This window comes from Jaculus jaculus, chromosome 16 (assembly GCF_020740685.1).
Source record: "Jaculus jaculus isolate mJacJac1 chromosome 16, mJacJac1.mat.Y.cur, whole genome shotgun sequence".
Lineage (NCBI taxonomy): Eukaryota > Metazoa > Chordata > Mammalia > Rodentia > Dipodidae > Jaculus > Jaculus jaculus.
In genome coordinates this window covers 21,826,304-21,853,055 of record NC_059117.1, presented here as the reverse complement: position 1 = coordinate 21,853,055, position 26,752 = coordinate 21,826,304, and the positions used below count along the sequence as shown (strand labels likewise).

General features: G+C 46.2%; 1 protein-coding gene across 5 annotated transcripts in view; it reads left to right on the top strand.

Annotated features, from left to right (window-relative positions):
* The first annotated feature begins 668 nt into the window (after nucleotides 1–668).
* Lamb1 (laminin subunit beta 1) overlaps nucleotides 669–26,752 on the top strand; it is a 74,417-nt gene continuing 48,333 nt past the window's right edge. For 4 of the 5 annotated variants that reach the window (XM_004652867.3, XM_045135700.1, XM_045135702.1 and 1 more), the window contains exons 1-11: nucleotides 821–970; nucleotides 2,065–2,240; nucleotides 4,774–4,909; nucleotides 7,943–8,016; nucleotides 14,528–14,716; nucleotides 14,809–14,872; nucleotides 19,717–19,919; nucleotides 22,090–22,210; nucleotides 24,838–25,026; nucleotides 25,265–25,444; nucleotides 25,584–25,696. In XM_004652867.3, coding sequence (XP_004652924.2) covers nucleotides 934–970; nucleotides 2,065–2,240; nucleotides 4,774–4,909; nucleotides 7,943–8,016; nucleotides 14,528–14,716; nucleotides 14,809–14,872; nucleotides 19,717–19,919; nucleotides 22,090–22,210; nucleotides 24,838–25,026; nucleotides 25,265–25,444; nucleotides 25,584–25,696 — 1,482 coding nt within the window. In that variant the 5' untranslated portion in view covers nucleotides 821–933. Of the gene's footprint in view, nucleotides 688–820; nucleotides 971–2,064; nucleotides 2,241–4,773; nucleotides 4,910–7,942; nucleotides 8,017–14,527; nucleotides 14,717–14,808; nucleotides 14,873–19,716; nucleotides 19,920–22,089; nucleotides 22,211–24,837; nucleotides 25,027–25,264; nucleotides 25,445–25,583; nucleotides 25,697–26,752 lie in introns of those variants that run through there. The other variant, XM_045135703.1, reaches the window with a different exon arrangement.

Here is a 26,752-nt window from a genome sequence, read left to right as displayed (position 1 = left end):
ACGACCCCCTGGGTAGCAGGGACTGTGGGCGGATCTTCAGTTAAATGCGTGCGCAAAGAAGGCGCAGGGTGGAGAGCGGCTTCTCTTCGGAGGAAATCCGAAGACGCTGCTCTCGTCGCCCCCACCCGGAGCCCTGGTCCAGCCCTTCCATACAGGTGTGACACTGGTGGGAAGGAAGGGGGCTCGCCTTTGCAGAGCCTGCACGAACCCTCTTTCTAAGGGGGTTAACCCAACCCGCCTCTCCAGGGTGCCAGTTTGTAGCCTGAGGCACCTTTTCGTGACTCACTTCTCACAGATTTTAAATGTGCCAGACGGCGGGAGGTCCGACCACCCCCTCGCCCGGCGACCTGGCACACTTCCTCGCCGAGCCGCCCCGACGCATCCCGCCCTCTGCGCGGCTCCCCGAGCGCGCACCGGAGTGGCTAGCCCGCCCGCCCCCCCCCAGCCGGACAGCAGACTCAGCTGCAAGACAAAAAAAAAAAAAAAAAAAAAAAGCCTAGGGGGTGGGACACCGACCTCACCCCCTCCTCGCCAAGTTGCAGCCTCCCGCCCCCTCGGCCCCCGCAGACCGTGTGCGCATGAGCAGAGGCGCCTCCCCGGGTCCCTCCCAAGGCTAAACTTTCTAATTCCCTTCTTTGGGCTCGGGGGCTGTCTGGGAGCGGCCAGGGCGCTCGCTCGTGGAGCGGGGTGAGGAAGGGGAGAACAAAGTGGCTGCGCGATGTTTCGCCCCCTTCCCCGGGCCGGCCCTCGCTTCCGTGGGAGCGGCAGGAAATGGAAGGGCCCCTCTTTCTCTCCCTCTCTGAACATTTGCCTCCCCCCACCCCCTCTACCTCTCCAGAGAGGCCGAAAGAGCGAGCGGCAGCGGCAGGAGCAGCTCGGCGGGCGCGTCCTCCCTCCGGTGCCACCGCGTCCCCTCGGCCGCAGCCACTGGACATGGGGCTCCTCCAGGTGTTCGCCTTGGGTGTCGTAGGTAATTCTCAGGGGGAGCAGGAGGAGGGGGGCGCCCGGACACGAGGGAAGAGAATCCAGAAACCACTGAAGGGAGCCTGGGTTGAGGGTGTGTGTGTTGGGGGGTGTGGGGGATTGGGACAGGGACAGATGGATGGACGGATGGATGGCTCTCGCCCTTGCCTCTGCTGGTGGCCGGGACCCCGAGTCCTCTGACCCGCATCCCTTTGGGCTCGGCGCCCACAGCTCCTGAAGGCTCCGGGGCTTTGCACTCTTGCCTGTCCCCGCAGGTTCCCTCTCGCTGAAGGCAGGTTCCCCTGGGGTGGCCGGGCTAGCCCGTGCAGGGTTCCCGGGAAGAACCCCTGACACACGAAAGTGCACTCCGAGCCATGCGCAGCCTGCGCCCTGGGAACAGATCGGGGGCCATGTGGCTTCAATTAAACCATCTCTGTTTGTCTCCCCTTGCTCCCCCACCCCCCGTGGAACAGCTGGGCCCCGGGTGCTTTTCGGGGATGGCAAAGCGCCTCCAGTCAGTCTGGAACGACAGGGAACACACTTGCCCCCCCCCCCCCCCCCCGCCCAGCACATTTGCAAACCCAGCGCCCACCTCCCCTGTCCCCAGCCGCGTGAACACCCTCGCCCCCCCCGCCCCACGCTGCCCACATTTCCCATACTCGCGCCGAGGATGCGCTCGCGGGGCCACGCGCACCCCGCTTCGGCACGCGTGGGCGTGTTGCGCGTGGCAGACTCCCTGCGCCCAGGTCCGGACACTTTGCGAAGTGGCGGGTCAGCGCATCCACCTTTCTGAGGTGGGAGCTGCTCGAGCGGGGGCAGATCTGGGTAGCCACCGCCTTGCCTCGGGTGGGTTTCCCAGGAGCGGATGTCCTCAGCTGACGGCTGGACGAACCCGATGACGTGTGTCTAGGTTTCTGCGTCCTCCTTTCCACATCCCTGCTTTCCTGGCACCTTGGTTTCTCGCTCCATTGTGTCTGTTTCCCGTGTGTGCTTGCCATCTTCTGGATTCTGTCCGCGCTTTCTGCTCGCTCCTTTTGCCCAGCCTTGTCCCTGCCTTCTCCTCCCCACCACCCCCAACCTTGACGCCTGCCCTTCCTGTAGCCCTGTGCGTAACCCGAGTGCGCGCCCAGGAACCCGAGTTCAGCTATGGCTGTGCGGAAGGTAGCTGCTACCCTGCCACTGGAGACCTCCTCATCGGCAGAGCCCAGAAGCTTTCTGTGACCTCGACGTGTGGATTGCACAAGCCCGAGCCTTACTGTATCGTCAGTCACCTGCAGGTGAGGGCGGCCAGCCTGGTGCACGCCCGCCGCCGCCGCCGCCTCCTCCTCCTCCAGGGCAGCTCCAAAGTAGCATGCCCAGAGGACAGGGATCCTGCAGGCCATCCCCTTAGGAAGCGCAGCCCCTGGGGAGTCCTGGGATTAGGTTGGTAGCTCAACCTGTCGCCCTCATCACAGTTTGCACAGTTGCCTCCGCTGAACACTTCCTGTCGCCCCCAGTTGGCCATAATCAGTATGCAAAGCCAGGGCTGCTGACTGCCATACCCCCCCACCTCCCCGTGCTCAGACAGGAGTCTCCAAAAGTCGCGTTTGTTGTTTAACTGTTTTTGAAAGAATGCGCTAACGGAGATTAGCCCTTTTAATTGTGTACTGAGAGGCTGTCTTGGGTTTTTCCAGCGTTCACGTGGGTATGAGCGCACTCAGCCACGCCCTTTTGCAGATCTCCCAGGTGGTCATGCATGGTACGGTGATAGTTGAAGACCCACGTGAAATTTCAGGGTTTTATCTACTTAGGAAAGTGGACCCAGGTTTTAGATGCCAGAGGTCATATTTATACAATCCGGTCTAGTGTAAGAGACGGTACCTATTTACTAACCAGAAGCAGAGTCCGTTTCCTTGGTCTTCTGTTTTTTGTTGTTGTTGTTGGTTTTTTTTTTTTGTTTTTTTTTTTTTTAATGAAGGCTGGAACTCTGGCTCTTAACAATAGCAAAAGGTGTTAGTCTCACACTGAGGACAAATTCCAAGCTACTTGCTCAGAGCCCACTTGAGGCCACTGCTGTTCAGCCGGAGGACAGAGTGACCTGTGGGGTTTGCACAGTAGACCCCTGAAAATGAGTCACTTTTACACAGCAGAAAGCCCACCCTGGAGACTCGGTACAGTCGAGCGCAGGAATGTAGTAAAGTGGATTCCACTTATTTGCTCCCAGGTTTAGGCAGAGCTGTCTAGACTGCTTCCTCTTGATTAGAAAGAGGCTATAATTAAACGTATTTTTTTATAAGTTCTGGTCATTGTTCTTCAGTTCTAGTTTCCTTGACTACATGTTAATGAAAGCAGTTGATATTACCTTTTCTAATATTAGCATTTAAATTTTACCTAAACTGTCCCACTCGCATGTACTTCAGAGGTCAGGACATCCTGTAAATGAATCACCAGATGCTGAAATAAGCTTTGACCACAGTAAAAATTGAACTTAAAAGTGAGCCGAGCCAGACGCTGGTTTATTTGATTACCCATGAAATGGTGGCGTGCTTGTTGTAGATACCAGAGTCTAAAGAAAGGCAGTGGCCATACACGGTTGTCTGAATTAGCATGGGCCTAAACCCAGAAGCCAGAGGCTTTCATTCCTAATCCCCTTGGCCTCCTTGCCTGACTTCTGGTCTCTCTTTCATTGTTTCTTCTTGGTTATAGTCTCCAAAATCTTTTAGGAAGAAGGTAATATTTAGTTAAATAAAAATGTATAAGTATAGTGAATTTGGGCCTTTTTCACCCTCGATCAAATTCTAATTATAAGATAAACATGTTTTGCATTTTAACATCATCTTCCAGCTGAAGAATAATCTGTATTCCAGAAAATGTGGTGCAGAGCACTATTCGGTGGTATTGCTTTTGACTCCACTATGACAGTGTCATTATAACAGAAGTCTTCTGTCCTTACTTCTGGGTGGCTGTGGCTGCCATTATAGGGAGAAAGAAAGGGAGAGAAGTTAGGCCGGGTGTGGTGAGCCATGCCTTTAATCCCACCACTGGGGAGGCAGAGGTAGGATCGCCATGAGTTTGAGACCTGCCTGAGACTACATAGTGAATTGCAGGTCAGTTTGTACTAGAGCAAGACTCTACCTCAAAAAACCAAAAAGAGAGAGAGAAATTTAATTGACATAAAACCAAAGTCCATCTTCATTCTAGTTTATGTCCATTTGGAGTTCCTTAGATTGGCTTCTGTTTATAGTGGTCCCAGCATAGAAGAGCCCAGTAACCCCTTCCCCAGATGCTCCTGTGAGCAGTTTTCAGGTTTGTCTGCATCTCCTCCCTCCCCTAGTCTGCTGCTTGGGTAGAGTAGAAACTAAGAAATGTGGTCCTGGGGTCCCCATGGCCTCTTGAAGTATGTCTGCTCAATACTTGGTTTCTCTCTTACGTAGCGTTTCGAAAAGGAGGCCAAGTGAATTCTTTTTTCTTTCATTTTCATTTGCTTTATGTCAGCAGAAACTCTCTAATACCTCTCCTGCATTTTACTTTATAGAGAAAGCTTCTCTAGCTTTGTACTGAGATTAAGTTTTAAGCCTAGAAATTTGATTTTGATAAAATTAGTAGTCTGTGGAAACAATACTTTCTTTTATTCTTCAACCGGAATGTACAAGGAAGGAGGCAATTATTTTCAGGGCTATTTTAGACTTAGCAAGAGTGAGAACTGTGATTTATAGCAAGGAAGTATTTTTTTTTTCCACACTCACCTTTCTCGAAGGATGTGATTTGGTTTTTGTATTGTAAGCGTCTTGATTTTTGTTTCTTAGACTCATGAAAGTATTTTTCTTTCAGGAGGACAAGAAATGCTTCATATGCAATTCCCAAGAACCTTATCATGACACCATCAATCCTGACAGCCATCTCATTGAAAATGTGGTCACAACATTTGCTCCAAACCGCCTTAAGATTTGGTGGCAGTCTGAAAACGGTATGTGGTTGATGTGGGAACAAGTTACATGACATGTGACTGGTTACCAGGAAGGTTTGCACACTCCTGGGTGTTTGTGACTAGAATTGACTTCTTGGTCCTTTAATTAGAGACCCTGACAGATTTACTGCCTGGAGCAATAACTTGATTTGGGTCACATCTGATCCTCCTTGTAGTATGTGTCCTGTAAGAAAGCAATTTTGGATGCTAGCCCAAAGAATGCTCATTGTTCATAGTCCTCATCCTGAGGGGGCTTCTAGGGAGTGAGTATATGCTGGGGGTCAGTCAGGAGAGGGTGTGAGAAGACAATGCATTCCTCAGGCCCTTATTGCTCCTACATCAAAATAGCAGCTTCCATTGTTACCAACCCCAAAGAAAGGGCAAACTCGATCCCTTCTTTACGGAAAACCACACAGGAGTACCGAGAAATGAGCACTATGATATAATTTTACAGAGTCTTGGGCACAGCTCTATGATTCCCAGGTAAACAGTTTCCCAGGGACTGTGAGAATTTATCCCCCTTTCCTTTTATTCGACATTTAGCTTGCTAAAATATCCACATATGGTATTATTAACTGCTATCTATGAATCTAATGCCATGTGTTCCCCTCCACCACTGGGTTAAATGATGAAGTTTCAGGACTAAAGATAGAATTGATAATTTAGTGGCTAATTAGCAGTATAACATTAGATCTTAGATCTTTGTGTTTTGAGGCAGGGTCTTGCTCTCTAGGATGGCCTACAGATCACAGCCCTCCTGCTTCAGCCCCTCAAGTACTAGGATTGGAGAAGTGTTTCACCATACATGCCTGGATTCATTAAATCTTTAAAAAAAAAAATGTATATGAAAAGGGTCCTCAAAGAAATGAACCTTAACCTGGCCACAAACCACCTAGAAGCAACTAGATCTCCTCATTCTATCCCCTATAGCTAGGAGCTCCAAGAGGCTGCAGTGGTTTATCATGTATCATTCTGTAAAGAGGGACTCCCTTGATGGATTTCTCGTCATGGGTTATGAATTGCAGATTTTCTGGAAGACTTAGTTTCTAGGGAGGGTTGGGTTGGCCTTTTGAATTTATTTGGTTGCAAATTTGATTGAGAGAGATGAATCCTCAGAAAGCACACGCCATTTAGATGAATTATTACACAATCAATCATTCTTACGGGGGAATGTTCTGGTTGATGGTTCAGTGTGAAAGATTCTACAAGTCTGAATCTCAGGACTTCCGAAATAGCATAAACATTTTTATAAGCAAGGACGAGGAGCATTTCCTGACTGCCTGTCTTCCTCAGTGAAACAGAAAGAGAATTAGAAGGAGGCCTGGACAGCGGGAGTGAGGGCGGCGGAGTGGGGGGTGGGCACTGTATTCAGGACACAGTAGTTTTTCTCATGGTGTAGTTCTGAGAGGAAGATTTTCCTTAGCAAGAATTAGTTTCTACAGCTTTTTTTTTTTTTTCTTTTGAACAAAAGACCACAAACACCAAATGGGCCTTGGCCTGTAGAAAACAATTGTGATTGTTACAAGTAACACACCGTCCCTCTGCTGTCTGATAGCTCACAATTGAAGACTCCCTGTGATTGTGACTGTATCTAGTTTCTGTGTGTTTTGCACAGGTTGGGAGGATACAACTGGTGGTGGTAAATCTCCTGGAATGGCTTCACAGCCATTCACAGTGCTGTGCTCTGCGATACTCTGCAGGGCATTTTCACCCTATGGGAGGGGAGGAGAGACCGGAGCACTGTGCTCTATCAGGCTGTAGATACAAATGGAATGTGCTTTGGGGACCCGCGCTGCACTGTGTGTGCCTGTGTTACAGGAATGGCACTGGTCTCACTACGTACTTTACTATCTCTTAATTTCGAACAAATATCACGGGCTTTTAAAAGCCTGGAAGAGGAATTAGTGACTTAGCTCATATTTCATTCAAAAATAAATGTCCAGAGTTTTCTAAGATGGTGCTTTTTAGTAAGTTAGATAAGGTTCATTAGTATGATTATAGTGTTTTTCTTTAACATTCCGACTCCCTCATATCCGTTCCAGTGACCACTTTTCCCCCTTGGTCGAGTTGGCCATTTTCCAAGCAACAGAGTTTCTTTCAAAAGGCCCTACTGATTTCCTGAAAACGTACCGGCTGTGACATGATTCATTCCGACACATTCCTATCTTCCTGTATTTAAGACTTCTTTTGCCCTGGAAGATGGACCTGAAAGGCTCTGAAGGTGGAATAGTCTCTTTGACCCAAGGGGCAGGCAAGAAGGCCCTAGAGAGTGGGGGAGGTGCTCTCCATCCCTGGAATTCCAGCGGCTTTTTTCATCTTGTTCAAGTGGGTTCCTCTAACCCTCAGGGCACCATGCAAGGGCTCATTTGTTTATTCAGGCTTTCCCCTTAAAAGGGGAGATGTTAGTATCTGTTCTGAGCCCCTGTATTTACTTGACTGGCTCTTCTCGTTGCTATTGTTTTCAGGTGGTGGCAAAGCATCCACAGGTTGCCCCATCAAGGACAGGTTTTCCTAAGTTGGTGTGCAGCTGGCATATGTGATAGGTTCATCTGTTTTCTTTGCTACCACGTTGAAAAAAAGGAGGGTTTGTGTTTCTGCTGGAGGATGGCTGTGTCCCAGGGCTCCCACTGTGAGCTGACCTCCTACTGTGCACAGGAAATTCCCCTCCCTCTCTGACTGTGCTCTGGCTTCCAGGGTTGGGACAGTGGTTCTGGCTTCCTAAACCAGAGATCTCTGTAGTGACAGCATGATCAGTATTCAGCCAGATGTCTTTTTTTTTTTTTTCCCCAGTAAGCAGATTGAGAAAGCTGAACTTCAGAATGAGTTATGGGAAACTGAAGAAGCATCCTTGTGACTTGGGTTTTACCACAGAAATAAGCACAGAGGATGACAGTAGTATCTTCAGCTTCAGAATGCAAAGAGGATTTCTAGGAGGAGCTTAAAGATAACTTCAGCAAATAATCTCTGCTTTTCACAGCTGTTCCCACTGACTTCAACATGGCCTTCTCTATTTTTTTTTTTTATAATCTATAGGCATGGAAAATGTAACTATCCAACTGGATTTGGAAGCAGAATTCCATTTCACTCATCTCATAATGACTTTCAAGGTAAGAAATCCATGCCTTTCTCACATCAAGTATATGAGAGCACTAAACCATTACCCCCTTCAGAGTCAGTGGAATTATGAGTAGGTCTAAATGAGGACTTAAATATTGTTGTTATAAATTGAAATAATTGAGTGAGCATCTTTTAAAGTGTGGGCATGAAGAATCATCTTTAAAAACTACTTTATCTTCATGGCAATAAGTAGAAAGAATCTCTAGTGTAAGGTAATTCAACTATAAACTTTTAATTGACAATCTCTTTAATTTCCCCATAGCAAGAGGCAGTTTTGCCTCCCTCCCAAACTGCAATAAAACATCTACAGAGAAAAATCTCTGGTCATGCGTGTTTATGTATTAATGCTCAACTTGGTAACTGAAAAGAAAGTGTATTATCTTTAGTTTTCAAGCTTTTGTAAAATTTGTGGGAAGAGTTTTACAATTCCTTAAGAAATATGTGTTTCTTCTTAGCTGTAGATTTTTCTCTTCATTTCTCTTTTCAAGATGTAAAATGACTCCAGGACTGGAGAATGTCTCTGTACAAAGTGCCTTTGTTTCTTCTTAAACAGCTGCCTGGAAATGACAGACTTCACATGGCTTAAAGTACATGTTGGCACACATAAAACCCATAATTTGCTTATTGCTTTCCAGATTAAAATCACTTTTGAATAGTTTTCAGTTGGAGTTGGAGACGTTATCTCCATTCTCTCAGATTAGGAGGAGGTGCTGGGCAGGGTTTGCTGTGTGGGCAGGGAGCCGCGAAGTCTCACTTGCGTCCCCTACCCGAGCCTGAGAGACGAAGGTGCGAGGTCAGCTGTGGGAGTCGAGTGTGACGTCATCAGCGGTGCAGTTCCCAGGCCCGAGCTCTTCAGCCCCTTGCTGTCCCCCCAAGTGACCCATTGTGCTGCTGGGGTGGGAGGTTTTTGTGCTGACACCTGATACTGAGTGGTGCAAAGCCCTTTCACTAAATAACTCATCAGGGACTTCCTGTCACCAGCCTTGTCCTTTCGCTGATCACACACTCAACCTAGTGGTTAAATTGAAACTTATTCCCACTCAAGGAATGCCTTCAGGTTATTTGACACCTCAAACAATCTCACAACCCTCTTTTTAAAAAAAAAAAAAATCCATCTTTATTTATTTATTTGAGAGAGAGAGAGAAACACAGACATAGGTAGGTAGAGAGAGAGAATGGGCATGTGGGCTGGAGAGATGGCTTAGCGGTTAAACGCTTGCCTGTGAAGCCTAAGGACCCCGGTTCGAGACTCAATTCTCCAGGACCCACATTAGCCAGATGCACAAGGGGGCGCACGCGTTTGGAGTTCGTCTGCAGTGGCTGGAGGCCCTGACGCGCCCATTCACTCTCTCTCTCTCTCTCTCTCTATCTCTATCTGCTTCTTTCTCTCTCTGTCACTTTCAAATCAATAAATAAAAATGAACAAAAAAAATTTTTAAAAAGAAAAAAAAAAAGAATGGGCATGCCAGGGCCTCCAGTCACTGCAAACGAATTCTGAACGCATGTGCCCCCTTGTGCATCTGGCTTACATGGGTCCTGGGGAGTCAAACCTGGGTCCTTTGGTTTTGCAGGCAAGTGCCTTGACTGCTAAGCCATCTCTCCAGCCCCTCACAACCCTCTTTATTAAAGTTTCTAGCCCGGTCTTTTGCTTGGGGAGGCATCTGCTCACGCACATAGATGGTTCCTTGTTCATTTACCTGCCACAGTCCTTTAGGATGTCTGGTAGCTGAATCCTTATTTAAAGGAATACAATGGGCAGTTCTGCACATAAGTGCAAAAGGTCAGATGGCGGAGGTGGCAGTTGAAATGAGATGTGACCAATGGGTACAGATTGTTAGCTTTCAGTTTAAGGGAGAAAATAATACCCCTTGGGTTCTAGTTTCCATAAAAATAAAGTACTACCCATGGGGTTGGGCAGACATGGCTATGAATTCATGTTCTGTCCCCCTCTGGCACATGTGGGCAGAACCTTGGGCCTCCTCACTGTTGAAATGAGAAGAAGGGTGCCTGGATCAGAGGGTTGTAGGACACACCCTTTGCACTGAGAATAGGGATAAGCTTGGTGCCCTGTCGTGTGTGGGGGGAAACTTGATGGTTTTGTAAATGTGCTTTAGCATAGAGGATGGGTATATTAATTGTAGTATGGAATAAAGAGAAAGCTTCAGGAGAAGAGACCAGGGCTGCACTTGACCTAGGCCTGGAGGAATGAGCAGGATTTCAGGCAGATGAGATGAAAGAAAGCTGGTCTTAGTGAAGGAAACAATCTGAGAACCAGGTACCTTCAGTGGGAACTCCGGGCAGCGTCTGCTCAACAAGAGTCACATAGGTTTGCTTCCAGTCAGGCAGTGAGGGAAGGAAAAGGAAATGAAAGTGGAAAAGCAGGTTAAAGTCAGAAGGCCTTCAACTCCTTGCTAAGGAGCATGGACTTCATAGAAAGCAGGGAGCCACTGATTAAAAAAATAAGTAAGACCTGTGAAGCCAGGTGTGGCGGCACACTCCTTTAACTGCAGCACTGGGGAGACAGAGGTAGGAGGATCACTGTGGGTTCAAAGCCAGCCTGAGACTATGTAGCAAATTCTAGGTTGGCCTGGGCTAGAGTGAGACCCTACCTCAAAAAAAAAAAAAAAAAAGAAGAAGAAGAAAAAAGACCTGTGGTTCAGAGAGGTCACAACCATGAGGGGAATGGAAGAAAGGCACTGGGATATCCTGGAGGAAGGACAGAAAGGGATGAGTGCAAAGTCACCAGGACATTGAAGGTGACCCAACTAATGGCAGTCTAGAGGGGAAAAGAAGAGGTTAGGGGGAAGATGAAGAGCGTGTGTCTATTCTCACCCGAGCTGGTTTTGGAGATGGTTGGTTGCTAAGTGGATTGGCTTTTCTCAGACAGGGAGAACGTCACTTTGCATATGCCTGGTATGTTACTGTCCCAGGCAGGTGGTTGCAGTCTTGGGTTTATTTACTGTGCATTCAGAGGCCGCTGTGCAGCACCACGGGGCGAGAAGGTTGATGACTAGGCAGAGTGGGAAGAGGCTTCCATCCTTGAGGTGCACTGTGTTTTTGTAACAGCTTCTGAACGCCTCAGGAAACTGGATAACTGGTCAGTGGCCCTTTGGGACTTATCTGTTTCCAGAAGGGAAGGAGAAGGAAGCCCAGCCAGGATGCGCTTCAATGCTCTCTGCTCCCTTTTGGCACAGAGACATCAGGCTAAGTGTCCCCTCTCCCAGGCCTTGCCAGTTCTCTCATACCAGTTTGGAGCCTGGCCTCAAGGGGTACCCATACCTATTTGGCACACAGGGTTCAGTTGGTCAATGGGGCTTCTCACCCTTTACTTTAAAATCTTTAGCCAGGAGTGGTGACGCACGCCTTTAATCCCACCCAGCACTTGAGAGGCAGAGGTAGGAGGATCACTGTGAGTTTGAGCCCACCCTGAGACCACATAGTGAATTCCAGGTCAGCCTGGACTAGAGTGAGACTTTACCTTAAAAAAAAAAAAAAATCCTTCGTCTAACATCCTCTTCAGTTGCATAGAGCATCATTTTCTTCTGTGCCAGGATAGGGGAAAGTGAGACGTAGCATCTGTCGAAAATCAGGCTGATTAAGGTAGACAGATGGAGGGGTGGGCATGCCCTGCTTCTCCCTGTCAGCTCTCAGCAGAGGTTCCTGATACATATTATTTATTAGGCTCTGTTTTCTAGATTGCCTGAACTTCATTCTTCCTCCATGGTAATCTGACTTCTAACTCTCAGAATGCATGCACGGCATTCACTGGTGCGACCCTCTTCCTCTCACACTCCTAAATCTTCAGCCTGGTTTGGTGTTAAGTGTTCCTTTTCCTTCTTTTCCTTTTCCTCTGGCACTTTACTTTTCACTGTTTACTTATTGTACCACTAGCCAGAGAGGGAAGCAGCTGGTTTTGGTTTAATTCCACTGGTTTTGAAATCTGAGCTCTGTCGAGAACTATTATGTCAGTTAGTGTCTGAGAGCCTTAGTTTTCTCCCCTGGAAGAACAGTGTGGTACAAAGGCGATGGTTTCCTGGAACCTCCATAGCCAAGTGCCACAGACCTGCGCCGTTCCAACAGTAGACACCTCTTCACATTCTAGAGGTTGGGTATCTGCGGTGGAGTTGTGGGGGGAATGATTCTTTGGAAGCTCCTGTCCTTGGCTTGCCAATCGATGTCCATCATCTCCCTTTGCCCTTACCTATACTTCTCACTTCAGTCACCCACGATTAGAGTCCATCCTAAATGACTTTTTTTTTTTTTTTTTACTTTAATTGCTGTTTCAAGACTGTGTTTCCACATTCCCTGTCTGAAGTGTGGTCTCAGAGCTCCACATGGGAATAGGGGAGGAACACATGAGCCCACAGTGAAAACTGAAGGGAAAAGTGTACCATGACTGCCTCCACTGTTCCCCTTTGTCTGGCCTCTCATGGATGCTTCTTCCTAGAGCTCTGACCCTTCTTGCCTTGCCGTTTGCGTCTTTGTCGGAGATGTGGCATATACTTGAAGATTTCAGATATTGTGTGAACGCAGTGACTTCCAGATATGTGCTTTAAGCCCTGTTCTCAAAGCTGAGTGCATGGCTTCGTTTCCACACCCCACATTTACCCAGCACAAGCAGCTGGCTCAAACCAAATGGCTTTGCTATTCTCCAGGTCTTCACCATTGGCAGCCCACAGCTACCCATGCTCTGGTACATTCTTCCTTTCCTCTCCCCCTTTCCACTAAGATCTCATCGATCAGCACGTGTAATTCAATAGATTCAGCTGTCACATAAGAACAGGCAGTTCCACTCCTTTCTCTCTACCCATGATTTAACAGCTTGAGTTAAAAACCTTTGTCTTGGGCTTAGTGGTTGAGGTACTAGCCTGTGAAACCTGAGCACCCAGGTTTGATTCCCAATACCCACCTGAGCCAGATGCACAAGATGGCGCAGGCATCTAGAGTTTGTTTGCAATGGCTATTGGCCCTGGCATGCCCATTCTCTATCTTTTTTTCTCTCTTCCCCTCTCTCAAAAATAAAGTAGTAATTTTTTTTTTCCTTTGGGTTTCCCTGGTCCTTGTTTTTCCCATGTTCAGCAACTTTGATAAAGTTATTTATTTATTCTGTCCACCTGAATCTTTCAGTATTCCCTGTTTCATGGCAGAAAGCCCACCAACTTTTTTTTTTTTTTTTCCCTGAGGTAGGGTCTCATGCTAGCTCAGGCTGACCTGGAACTCACCATGTAATCTCAGGGTGGCCTCAAACTCTTGGTGATCCTCCTTCCTCTGCTTCCCAAGTGCTGGGATTAAAGACATGTGCCACCATGCCCAGCCAAGTCCACCAACTTCTATAGCCACCTCTATCGCCTGCCTGGAAAACACCTTTCAAGATCCAGGGTCTTATGTATGTATGTGTGTGTTGTTTTGAGGCTTAATCCCAGAACCACACTGAGCTATGTCCCTAGCCTTTCAGATCCAGTATGATAACTTCTTCTCTGAAATGTTATTTTCCCTTTTAAATATTAAATATTCCTCTGAAATATTTTTAAATACTATTATTTCTCTGAACTATGACTTTATTTCCCCTTTTAAAAAAATTTTCCTTTTTGTGTTAAAGCACAACAAGATTTTCCACTGTAACCCTTTTCAGGTGTAGAACTCAATGGTGTAATACAATCATAGTGTTGGTCAGCTCTTAACTCCCGTCAATTTCCACAGCTTTCTTACCACTCCAAGTAGGAGCGCTGTAGTCGTGAAGTAATAACTCCCCTCTGTCCCTTCCCCTGGAGCCCAGTAGTCTACCTTCTGTCTCTATCTCATAGCTTTGCTATTTTATATAAGTGCAATTATATAATATGTGAAATTTTGTATGGCTTATTCCGTTTAATACAATGCTTCCAAGGTTCACCCATGTGACATAGCGAATCAAATCCTCTTCCTTTTGTGACTCAGTGATAGTCCATTATATGCATTTTCCACGTTCTCTTGTTCCATTTGCCAGTTGATGGGCATTTGGGTTGTTTCTGCTTTGGGCGGTTATGAACAGTGCTGCTCCTTCAAGTCACCTGACTGTGCTGCGGTGCTTGACATCTTGTACTCTACATTTTTTATGGCCATATCTATTCCTCACTGGACTGGACTGTGTGTAGCACATGGGCAGCAGGTAGGCCACTCTCTGGTGCCAAGTGGTGGCCCTACATCAATTGAGTGACTCAATGAAGACGAGAAGGAGGAGCATTCAAACTCAGCAATGGCATAGGCATGGCAGCTAAATATACCAAAGTCAGTTTGCTATTGAGGCCTGTTTATAATCAACTTATAAAGAGAAACAGCTTACTAATCTACCAGGGTGGGGGAGAGTGTTAAATATAGACACCAGAAACCTTCCTTGCAAGAGAAGGCTCCCCAGAACAGCTCGAAGGGTCTGCAGCCCCGACCACACGCAGTGAGGAACCCTTGAGAAAGAGACAGACTAGCAGTCAAGAGGCATCAGGCGAGACTTCTGCTCCCTGCTTTCAGACATTCCGTCCGGCGGCTATGCTGATTGAGCGGTCATCTGACTTTGGGAAGACGTGGGGCGTGTACAGATACTTTGCCTACGACTGTGAGAGCTCATTCCCAGGGATCCCGACCGGCCCCATGAAGAACGTGGATGACATAATCTGCGACTCTCGATATTCTGACATTGAGCCCTCAACAGAAGGAGAGGTCTGTTGGCTCCTTTGTTCCTACAATTAATTCTACTTGGTATTCTGCTTTGTGACTGTTGCAGAAATACTAACCACTTTTATCTGTTTTAGGTGATATTTCGTGCTTTAGACCCCGCTTTCAAAATAGAAGATCCTTACAGCCCAAGGATACAGAGTAAGCTTGTTTGCAAATACATACTTGGGTGAGAAACAGCATTCATAATCGAAGTCTTATACAGAGCCCTACTACCCAGGACCTTAACTCTCAATAGTCAAGTCGCCCAGGTTCTTCCTTCCAGAACTCTTCCAGAAGCCCTTGAAGTTACTAGTAGTCCGTCTTCCCTGACATCATGTAAATCTGTTACTCTTTTTTTTTCTTTTTTTCAAGGTAGGGTCTCACTCTAGCTCAAGCTGACCTGGAATTCACTATGTAGTCTTAGGGTGGTCTCAAATTCATGGCAATCCTCCTACTTCTGCCTCCCGAGTGCTGGGATTAAAGGCGCCCGGCTCTAAGTCTGTTACTCTTATCCAAGTATGCTCCTTAAGTACGCCAACAAGTAAGCTGACCATAGTGCCTTATTTTTCTCTGTTGATCATTATATACATATACATTTGCATTACAGATTACTAACACAATGTCTGACAAACAGTTGTTCACCTAACATCGAATTTATTTTCTCTTATATGAAATTAGCCAGAAAGGGGTTTCCAAAGAAGGCATGTAACTAACTCCATTGCCACAATTAAGCTTACCAGATAAAATACTAGGTGATACTTAGTTAAATTTGAGTTACAAATATGTAGCAAGTTTTAAAAAATATTTTATTTATATATTTGACAGAGAGTATGAGAGACAATGGGCACACTAGGGCCTCTAGCCACTGCAGAAGACTCCAAACACATGCACCACCTTCTGCATTTGGTTTTATGTGGGTACTAGGGAATGAATCTGGGCCCTTAGGCCTTGCAGGCAAATGCCTTAACCACGGAGCCATCTCTCTAGCCCTGCAAGGTGTTTTTTTTTTTTTTTTTTGTTTGTTTGTTTGTTTTGAGGTAGGTAGCACAGGCTGATTTGGAATTCACTTTATAGTGTCAGGTTGGCTTCAAACTCACAGTGATCCTCCTATCTCTGCCTCCCATGTGCTGGGATTAAAAATGTGCCCCAGTATGCCTGGCTAATTTTTTAAAATATGATGTTATCTCATATATTTGTGACTAGTACAAGTGTATCCCTTGCTGTATTTGTGGTTAGTATAACTTTGTGTCATGATATATTTGAGATCTACACTAAAAATGATGGTTTATCTGAAATTCAGATTTCACGGAGCATCTTAAAATTTTTTTTTTAACTTATTTGTGAGATAGAGAGACAGAAAGAGAATGAGCATGCCTGGGCCTTTTTGTGCATCTGGCTTAACGTGGGTACTAGGGAGTCAAACCTGGTTGTCAGGTTTTCTGAGCAAATAGCTTTAACTGCTAAGACATCACCCCAGCTCCTTATCTGAGCATCTTGAATTTTTATTTGCTTAATCTGATAACCCTGGCTATTAAGACTACCCTTCTTCCTAGATTTATCCACATGGGTAGAGTGAAATCACCATTACCCCCACTGTGTCCTCATTTTAATCTATGGAGGGCCAGACATTTATCTCATAGCTACAGTACAGTAAACTCAGAGAAATACTGCTGGTTAGGTGGACTGTGCTCTGCTAAAATTCTTGGCAAGGGCTCTTATCAAAGAAAGATGGGAACAAAGAATCCTGAGGGGGGAAAAAACCAGAACTGTCAGCCATACTCAGTATTAAGGTGAAACTGGGGTTGTCATTGGAGAGATAAACAAACCAGGTCAGAATGGAATAACATGCATAAAAATGCTGGGGCTGCTAACAGACCTTGAACCCAGCGTTGCCATTCTCAGTTCAGAGCTTTCTGTGCTCAACAAATACGCTTATACTATTACAGGATTACACTCTGATCTCCTTGGGAATATGTGCAGTAATTAACAGGCTTCCAAGTCAGACTTGGATTTAAATTCCAGCTTTGTCATAATGTAGCTATGTGATTTACTTAAACCTTTTTCTTTCTTTTTCTTGTTGGCCTCTTTGCTCCTCTTTAAATGGAGACAATAATATTTACCTTAGTGTTCTTGTAGAGGAAATTGAGTGGCTGTACACTAATGACCATCCAAAAGGCCTGACGAACAGGAAGGGTTCAGTCTGTTGAAGCTGCCATGGGTGTTAATAGTGCTGCCATCAACTGGGATTTAGGTCTGGCCTTGAGCTGGTCCTGATGTCGGAGTTGAAAGAGTGGGAGACCACCTCCCAGTGCTCTCCATTGCTGCAGGGGGGTGAGCAGTTGAGGAGACGCAGGGCTGGTTCTTGTTGATCTTTGCCAGCTGTGCATGACACTATTTTTAACCAAGGCCTCACGGAACTTCCAACCTTGCAGCATGGAAGAATAGAGTGGAAGGAGTCCAGGGAATATTGCCAGAAAAGTGCTGCTTCCCCACTCAAATTAATTTTACATGTGGTTCAGACTGTCTCTAGTTTGTAGTTTACACATCCATTCTATTGTAAGACAAATATTTAATGACGTGTCCAGCTCCGTGCCAAGTTCTGAGTGAGCTGTGAACCCATCCCTTCATGTCTCAAAAGTCGGGTTTTGAAAAATGTCCACATGGGCTTCAGGGCAGACAGCTCCCTGGTCCCTAAAAAGACTCACCTTCTTTCTTTCTTTCTTTCTTGCTTGCTTGCTTTTTGGTTTTTCGAGGTAGGGTCTCATTCTAGCCCACGTTGACCTGGATCCAGTTCACTCTGTAGTCTCAGGGTGGCCTCGAACTCACGCCTCCCGAGTGCTGGGATGAAAGGCGTACACCACCATGCCTGGCAAGACTCACCTTCTTTGCAGTGAAGTGTGTGGGGCTTGGAGAATGTGTTGATTTTATTACCTTGGCTTTCTTACCTTTCATCATTGTTCAATGGTATCAGGAAACTTGTTTCTGTATTTTGGAAGCATCTGGGTTCGCTGGTAGTCAGAGGTATAGCGCATCTCTAGGTGTCCTTACTGTTGAGCTCTGCCAGGACTCCCTTCAGAAGTAACTTGCCTCTCAGAAGAAAAGGCAGCCAGAGGCTCAGTTATACTCACCTGTGGCAGGAGAGAGCAGGAAGGCGGGGGGGGGGGGGCATATTTGCTAGTCCGAGGACTTCCACAAAGATCAGTGTGAGGGTTTCCAAACACTCCAGCTGCCCTTGGTGTTTGTTTCTTGGCCCCTGGTCAATAGCGCTCAGTGTGTACAAGAGCTTCCTTGCAGATGTTAGTATTCATAGCTCCCATTCAGCCCGGCAGGATTGCAGGCGCTCTCTCATATTTGATTTTTACAAAGAGTCTAAGTTTACTGCGTGGTCATTCTCTTTCCACCCCCAGCCATTTCTGTGGTCTTCATTGTGAGCTCTGCATGTATTATAATGGCTAACTACTTGACGTTGTATTTGGGCTTTGGAACTGTCTTGATTGCAGTGGGTTGCTACCCTTTGGTAAGTTGTAAATATGCATTAGCACAGATGAAAGTAAAGCTTGAGAGTGATTCCAGAGGAGCAGGGAAAAGGCAGATGGGGCTAACCAGATCTCCCGGGATCCGCTTCAGCAGGAACAGCTCGGTCATTGATGCACACGCTGGGAGAGAACTTGACGAGCTCTTGGTTTGTCTAGTTACACTACGGGGTGACTGGGAACCCAGCTTCCGGAAGAAGCTCAGTTACCGACCGAGGATGAAAGAAGAACTATAAAAGACGGCAAACTGATTTATAAACAACTTTTATTTAGGGAAAAATAATATGCCTCGCATCATAGTATTAAGCTCCTTTATTCTTTTATTTTTAAATACATACAGGAGATCTTTTTTTAAAATTTAATTTGAATTATTTGAAAGGGAGAGAGAGAGAAGGGAGGGGAGAGAGAGAGTGCACGCACGTGTGCACCAGGGTCTTCAGCCACTGTAAATAAACTCCAGACACACGCTCCACCTCGCACATCTGGCTTATGTGGGTCCTGGGGAATCAAACCTGGCTTCTTTGGCTTCACAGGCAAGCACCTTAACCACTGAGCCATCTCCAGTCCAGCTCTTTTATTCTTAGGTTACCATATTATATTGACAAACCTTGGAATGTTTTATAAAACAGAGACAAAAGGTTGTAGACTAAAATGTTGCATAGAAACTCAGTGGAGAGCTGGAGAAATGGCCTAGCAATTAAGGCACTTGCCTGCAAAGCCTAGGGACTCAGGTTTGATTTTTTTTCACAGTACCCATATAAGCCAGATGCATAAGGTGGTACATGCATTTGGAGTTTGCAGTGGCTGGAGCCTCTGGTGTACCCATTCTCTGTCTCCACCTCTCTCTCTCTCTCTCTCTCTCCAATAAATAAATATTTTTTAAAAACCTCAGTTGAGATATTTTTTCCCCTGGTACTTGTAGGTACACTGTTGTGTTAAGTGTATTTTGGTAAACTGGATGTAAGTGGCAGGAAATTTCAAATAGTGCTTTTGCTTCCCAAAATAGACCCAGATTTCTAGGCCTGTTGTTAAGGTAATGAGAACTGAAGCACTTTGATAAACCCTTTCCCACCTGAATGTTGTTTGTCGCTTGGGCATTGGCACTAATGTCTGTGGGGCCAGATGACAATGCAGAACCTTACGTTCCAGGGCCAGTGGGCGCCGCCAGTCACATGCCACCTGCACTCTTTGCCCACAGTCACACTTTGCCCTGAATCATCGGTCTGCACATATCCACCCAAGGACAGGCATTCTTACTAAACTGATGAGAAGGCAGTAATTTTCCCCGCTTCCGGGGACTGTCACATTGTGTGAAGCCTGACAGCTGTCACCTAGTTCATTGAAAGGGAGTAAAGTTTACTTAAGGTATTATCATTTGTCCAACCCTTTTACTCAAGAGAGCTAATGCTGATTGCAAAGGAATGCTTGCCAGTTTGACCAGCCCTTCCTTCCTGTCGGTGCCCTTTGTAGATCTGTTAAAAATCACCAACTTGAGGATCAAGTTTGTGAAGCTGCATACTTTAGGAGATAACCTTTTGGACTCCAGAATGGAAATCAGAGAAAAGTACTATTATGCCGTGTATGACATGGTGGTTCGTGGGAACTGCTTCTGCTACGGCCATGCCAGCGAGTGCGCCCCGGTGGACGGAACCAACGAGGATGTGGAAGGGATGGTGAGTGAGCGTGAGTGGTCCGCGGGCTTTCCCCTCCATGCGGGTGACCCTCACAGGCAAGTTAACACACTAATCTTTCCTTCAGCCTTTCGACCTTTTGTTTTGTTTTGTTTTTAGGGATTTTTAATTTTCCGGACATAAATTTGATCCTTTGTGCCGTACTGTGGGTTGAAGTTAATTTTCTTTTTTGAAGAGTTTCTTAAGATTATGAGAATGTATAGACCGCTTGTTTCATAGACGCCACATTCTTGGAATTCATCCTGTAGGCTGTTGTTAAAGTAGCTATTTTAGTCATCAAGGATTAAAAAGTTGTCTAAATAGCAATTCAGTCTACCTTTCTACCAGAGAAGATTAAAAACCACAAGCCTCTAGTTTTCATGCTAGAAAGAGAAAGTTGATCCCACCTGAGAGAAACAAGAAACTTTAACCCAGGCCCATGTGGTACCACATAAAGACCAAATGTAGTTTTCTTCTGTCTTATCTTTTGAATTTTATGCCTTCCCTGCTTTTGCCCTGTGTTTGCAAAATGCATGTTTTGAAATTTGAGGTTTCGTTAATTCATTAAATGGATACCTGGGCTGTTCTACCCTCACCTGCTTAGGTGGTTTCTAGGAAAGTACTTTTAGACCCTTAGGATTTTAATGCCAGATGGGATTCTGGAAATCACAAAGATCAACTGTCCCAGAGAGATGAGACCAAGGGTTTAGCAATTAGTTAAAAGAGTGAGTAGTGCTGAGCATTCCAATTTCGCGTCTTGCGTCTGCTGTAGGCTGGCGTTGACAGGCAGGCCTTGCTTATTTGCTGCCAGTCTCATTCTGCTTGTTAGTCCTTGTCCAAAAGTTGCAGGAGTGCACTGCCCCTCTAAAACGTTTGCCTTCAGACTTTTAACCGTCCTAAACAAGGACTACGTCACTAATCTAATCACTACATGTTTCTGAGAACGCTAGATGGGCTATGCTTACTTTCCTGCCTACCAATTCTGTGTAGCTGATGATAAGTCACTCTCTTGGCATCAGGGTGCGCTGTCCTGGGCGGGTTGATGCTGCGGTCTTTTGTGGGTTGGGGAGCTGTTTTAAAGTTTATGTCCGCCCCTCTGGAAATGAGAGGAATTTAATCTTCACCTAACTGCACTGCTGTCAAGACGGATGTAGAGGAGGGACCTGTTGGTCCTGTTCCTGCTTTCCAGTCAGTGGATCCCAGAGTGAAGGTGAGGGGCCTGTAGACACATGTGATTAGTGGGCAGAGATAAGACATTTATCATTCCTAGGCCTCAGGGTCTTTAGCATACCTTACAGTAAAACAACATGTCACAGTACAACATGGAGCCCCTGTCAAAATAATCTGCATTTGCTTCAGAGGTTTTTTTGTTTTGTTTTGTTTTGTTTTTGACTTGAGGGAAAACAAATATAAATGAATCATTTAAAATTCTTTTTCATTCTGGTTGGAAAAAAAAAATAAGTATTGCGTCTAAAGTCAAAAAACAAACTAAGCATTCCAGGTCAGCCTGAGCTAGAGTGAGACCCTACCTCAAAGCAACAACAACAACAAAATGAAGCCAGCACACAGAGATATGTCGAAGGAAATGGTTATCTCATCTAACGATAAAGCTTGCCATACTCTGGGTTGGTTCCTGGATGGCGGGCATGCATTACAGGTTTTGGAGATTCCTGTTATAATAGTTCTATTTTTATGAGAGAAAGAGAGAGAGAGAATTGCCACGCCAGAGCCTCCAGCCATTGCAATTGAACTCCAGACGTTTGTGCCTCCTTGTGTGCATGCATTGCCTTGTGCATTTGGCTTACACGGGATCTGGGCAGTCAAACATGTGTCCTTAGGCTTTGCAGGCAAGCTTGCCTTAACTGCTAAGCCATCTCGCCAGCCCTGAAAAAAATACTTCTAAAGTAGCTAATTTTGCTTATTTGGGTTCTTTTCAGAAATAGCAGGAAGATGATGCATTACATCATAGGGACTATTCGAGAAGTAGAGGTGATAGCCATCAACCACATGGGTAGAGCTTGCTTTGGGGGCTGTGGATAAAAACAACAAAAAAAACCCCACTGTGGGGGTCCAGATATGAGATGAGGATGGAAACGGGTTCATATCTTCTGCTGTGGAGCAAGTTTAGCCACTCATATATTTCTTTGCGTTTCCTGGTTTTGTAACTTTCCAGGTTCATGGCCACTGCATGTGCAGACATAACACCAAGGGCTTGAACTGTGAACAGTGCATGGATTTCTACCATGATTTACCTTGGAGACCTGCTGAAGGTCGAAACAGCAATGCGTGTAAAAGTAAGTGACAGTGGAGGGGACGTTGGGAATCCGGTATCCGTTGTCTGATTAGCTTTAACAGCGAGCTGTTTGCAGAGGGCAGATGCTTCTAGAAGACGCCTCTAGAAGACAGCAGTGTGCGCTGAGTTAAATTAACAAACATTAGTGTGTCTAGCGTTGGCTCAGGAAGACTGAGGTGTCTTATGACATTGTACCTGATTTTCAAATGATGGCAGCAAGGGGGGGAAAAAAATGAAAGAAAACACAGTATTCTTACAGTTTGGATCTGAGGTATCCCCTCAAGAGGTTCATGTGTTGAAGGCTTGGTCCCCAACTTGTGCCACTGAGGAATAATTGGACTGTGAGGGCACTGACTTCATCCCTGCGTTAATCTGTCCATGAGTTCCTAGCTGAATGGGCTGTTATTTAAGACCTCACTGCAGGAGGTAGCTGACTGGAGGTGGGCCTCGGGCCCTGTATTGTCTTCAGCCCCTTTCTCTTTCCCTTTCCCTTTCTCTCCCCGCTGTGATTGGTTCTGCTCCACCTCAGCTCTGTCTCTCCACAGGCCCACAAGTAACGGGAGCAAGCTAATCATAAAGCAGTCTACTTTAAGTTGCTTTTCTCAGATATTTTGTGACAGTGATTTAAAAAAAAAAAAAAAAAAAGGTCTAACAAGGATGAACTAGGGTTTTTGACCTTGTGTCCAGACCCACCAGCTGTAGCCTCTGACATACTGCTGTCCATCCTTCCATCCCTCTATCCCTCCAGTGTTACCTATCCTCTGGGTAGAAGCAATAGGAACCCCCACCCACCGCCTTTCCCTTTTGGACTGTAGTGATTTGCTATGTTTCTCTCTCCCCGAAGAGCATATTGGCCACTGCCTCTCATAAGAGGGCTCTTCTGTAAGTTCAGAACCAGACAGAGCTGCAGTGGCCAGGCTTTGTTGTCGGGCAGACCCTGCTGACCTTGATGAGCGCTTGAGGTTGCAGAAGGGTAAGGAGGAGTGGTGATGAAGATGTGTCAACGGGTAAGACTCAGTTCCCTCCTTTGGCAGAGTGGCCTTGTGCTAGGGAGACAATACAAAGTGGGAAGCCAAGAATGCAGGGCCTCAGGGGCCTCCACTGAGTTAAGCCTCACTCTAGACAAGCAGTTGGTGATGACAAGATGATTCAAACCAGATCGTGTAAACGTGACAGCCAGAAGACTAGAAAGAGGAAGTGCTGTACTTGACATGACCAGCTTATAGATCCGTTGAACAGATCTTTAATTTTTACAATCTCTTTTGAAAATGTGTAGCCCAGGCTGGCCTCAAACTCCAGATCCTCCTGCCTCCGCCCTTTCAGCAATAGCCTACCAATGTCTGCCACCATAACCACCTTTTACAATCTTACTTTTTAGCAGCCTAGTGTGTTGGGAATGGTGAGGAGGGGAATTGAGTGGAAGCTTAATGCTGTGTAGTCCAGCCTGACCCTCAACTCCAGAGTCCCCCCTCACTCTGCCTCCCAGGTGCTAGGTGGCAGCTGTGTACCACTGTACCAGTCTTGACATTCTTCGAAGCATGGGGACAAAGGGCTTTCCAAAGAATGTAGCAACCAGACTATATGCTTCTGTCCATTCTCACCCTGAGTGGGTCTGACGGTGCCTTCAGTTGAATGGCAGCTTTGCTGCTCTGTGAGTCTCCTCTCATCTCCGAAAACACAGTGGAGTCAGTCAGCTTAAAGGAAGAAAGATTTATTTTGGCTCCAAAGGTTTCAGTCCCTGGTCACGTAGCTCCACTGCTTTTAAGTCGTTGATAAGGTCGATAAACATGGCAGAAGGGTGATCCAGAGGATGTCTGCTCACTGATTGGTGAGCAGGGAGGGACATTCTGAGGGATAAGATATATCCTTCACAGGGGAACCCAGTGACCACCTTTCTCCAACTGGGCCCCATATCCTTGTTTCAACCACCTCCCAATAATGCCATCAGTTATGAATCCATCAGCTGCTTGGAGTACAGCCCCCTGATCCAGTCACTTCCCAAAGGTCCATAACTCCAAACCAGGTCTTCAGCACATGAATCCTCTAAAGGTCCTTCATGCCCAAACTGCAGTGCCCCCTGCTCTTACGTTGCCAAGGACACTTTCTCCGGAGATATTCCATTCTTCATAGCTTGTTCTGCCACAGATAATTGTGTTTATTTTATAGAGGTTACATTTCTAAAGTTTCAAACTTCATCTAAGGGTTTGACCAGTGGGCAATGTGTCCTTTTCCACTGTTAGAGCTTTCTTATTTTTTTAAATTTTATTTATTTATTTATTTGAGAGGGCAAGAGAGGGGAAGAGGGAGACAGAGAGACAGAGAGAGAGAGAAAGAGAGAGAGAGAGAGAGAGTGTGTGTGCATGGGCCTCCAGACACTGCAGACGAGCTCCAGACGCACGTGCCACCTTGTGCATCTGGCTTAGGTGGGTCCTGGGGAATCAAACCAAGGTCCTTTGGCTTTGCACCTTAACCACTAAGCCATCTCTCCAGCCCTATCAGAGGTTTCCTGATTGCTGTTTTGCCCATGCTCAAGTCCTCAGTTTGCTAAACGAGTTTCCTTCTTGCCAGCTCCACCCTTCATTGGTACATAGACTTAAGGCTTCTCTTGATGTTGGTCTTGTCATGCAGAATGTAACTGCCATGAGCACTCCAGCTCATGTCACTTCGACATGGCGGTGTTCCTGGCCACTGGCAACGTCAGCGGGGGAGTGTGTGACGACTGTCAGCACAACACCATGGGGCGCAGCTGCGAGCAGTGCAAGCCGTTCTACTACCAGCACCCCGAGAGGGACATCCGAGACCCTGGTCTCTGCGAACGTATGTTGGGCGATGTCACGTGTGGGACCTACTTTCTGTTACCTTTTATTCGGAATGCTCCATAGTCAGCCTTTCTTCTCTCAGGGCTCCAAGTCTGAGCAAAAGAGGCAGTGTGGCTTCCTAGTTAGGCCTTTGGTTCTCTTCTGTGAGACTTGGAAGGTAGACAGGAACCTATGTCGGTAGACAAAACTACGGCATGTGTCGTGGTGCATTGATTTCACCTGATGCTGCTCTTCAGCATGTACGTGTGACCCCGCCGGCTCCCAGAATGGAGGAATCTGTGACAGCTACACTGATTTCTCTGCTGGACTCATTGCTGGCCAGTGTCGGTGCAAATTGCACGTGGAAGGAGAACGTTGTGATGTGTGTAAAGAAGGCTTCTATGACCTAAGTGCCGAGGACCCATATGGCTGTAAATGTGAGTCCGCTTGGTTGAGAGTTTGGGGGGGTCTCCCAGGTACACAGTTCCCATTTCACGTTGTGATTCTTCAGCCAACCACTGCCTTGGACTCACGAGGGTTGTGCTTCTTTGCTTCGTTCTGTCTCTCCTAATAAAGCTTGTGCTTGCAATCCTCTGGGAACCATTCCTGGTGGGAATCCTTGTGACTCTGAGACTGGCTACTGCTACTGTAAGCGTCTGGTGACAGGACAACGCTGTGACCAGTGTCTGGTAGGTAAACTCTAATCCTAATCCTATGAGATGAGTAGTTTGTGAATATGGCCTGCTGGTTTTGTTTTTGAGATGGGGTCTTGCTGTGTACCCAAGATGGCCTCAAAGTCACAACCCTCCTGCGCTTGCTTCCCATGTGCTGGGACGGCAGGCGGGCACCACCGCGCTCAGTCTCGTGTTTTAGTAAGGAACGCTTTCGCCGTCATGAAATCGACCATCATCCTTACATATTAACATTAGCAGACACGAGTGGCCATCATCAAGCCTTTAATCCCAGCCCTTGAGAAGCTGAGGTAGGAGGATGACCATGAGAGAGAGAGAGAGAGAGAGAGAGAGAATGTAGAAAAATTAAAATACTAGCAAATAATTTGACAAGACATTCAATTAGCATTGTAAGTAAAATACCACCTTTATGGACACATGCAGTTTTTAACAATGAGAATACATATGTTTAGTGAGATCATGAAGGGGTGCTAATATTTGTTAGCTACTGGTAGAAATGTAACTGGCTCATACTCCATATTTTGGAGACATGCCTCTGTAGCCAGAGAAAATGGACATACCCCTGACCCAGTAACCCCACTTCTGAGAATCCCAATGAAAACATCAAAAATTGGACAAGGATTATTTCTGTCAAACTCATTGCATCCTTCATTAATCATGGCATAAGACTATTGGAATCAATAGTAGGAAAATTAGTAAATTTGGGGACTTTCTATACAATTGATACTTGGGTGCTGTTGAAAATGGCACTGACATGAGGAAATGCTTATACTGTTAAATTAAAGGACTACAAGGTAAATAATGTTTTGATGATGAAGAAAAAAAAATGTCATCAACACAAAATCTGGAAGGAAATACAATAAAAAAGTTTACTGTTAATTGTTCAGTGGAGTAATTGAATTTTTCTTTGTGGTACTAGTGGGCAAGTGCTCTACCACTGAGCTACAGCCTCTGTTCTGAATGGATTACTTGTAAGAGTAGTTTAAAAAATTATCCTGAGCCAGGTGTGGTGGCGCATGTCTTTAATCCCAGCACTTGGGAGGCAGAGGTAGG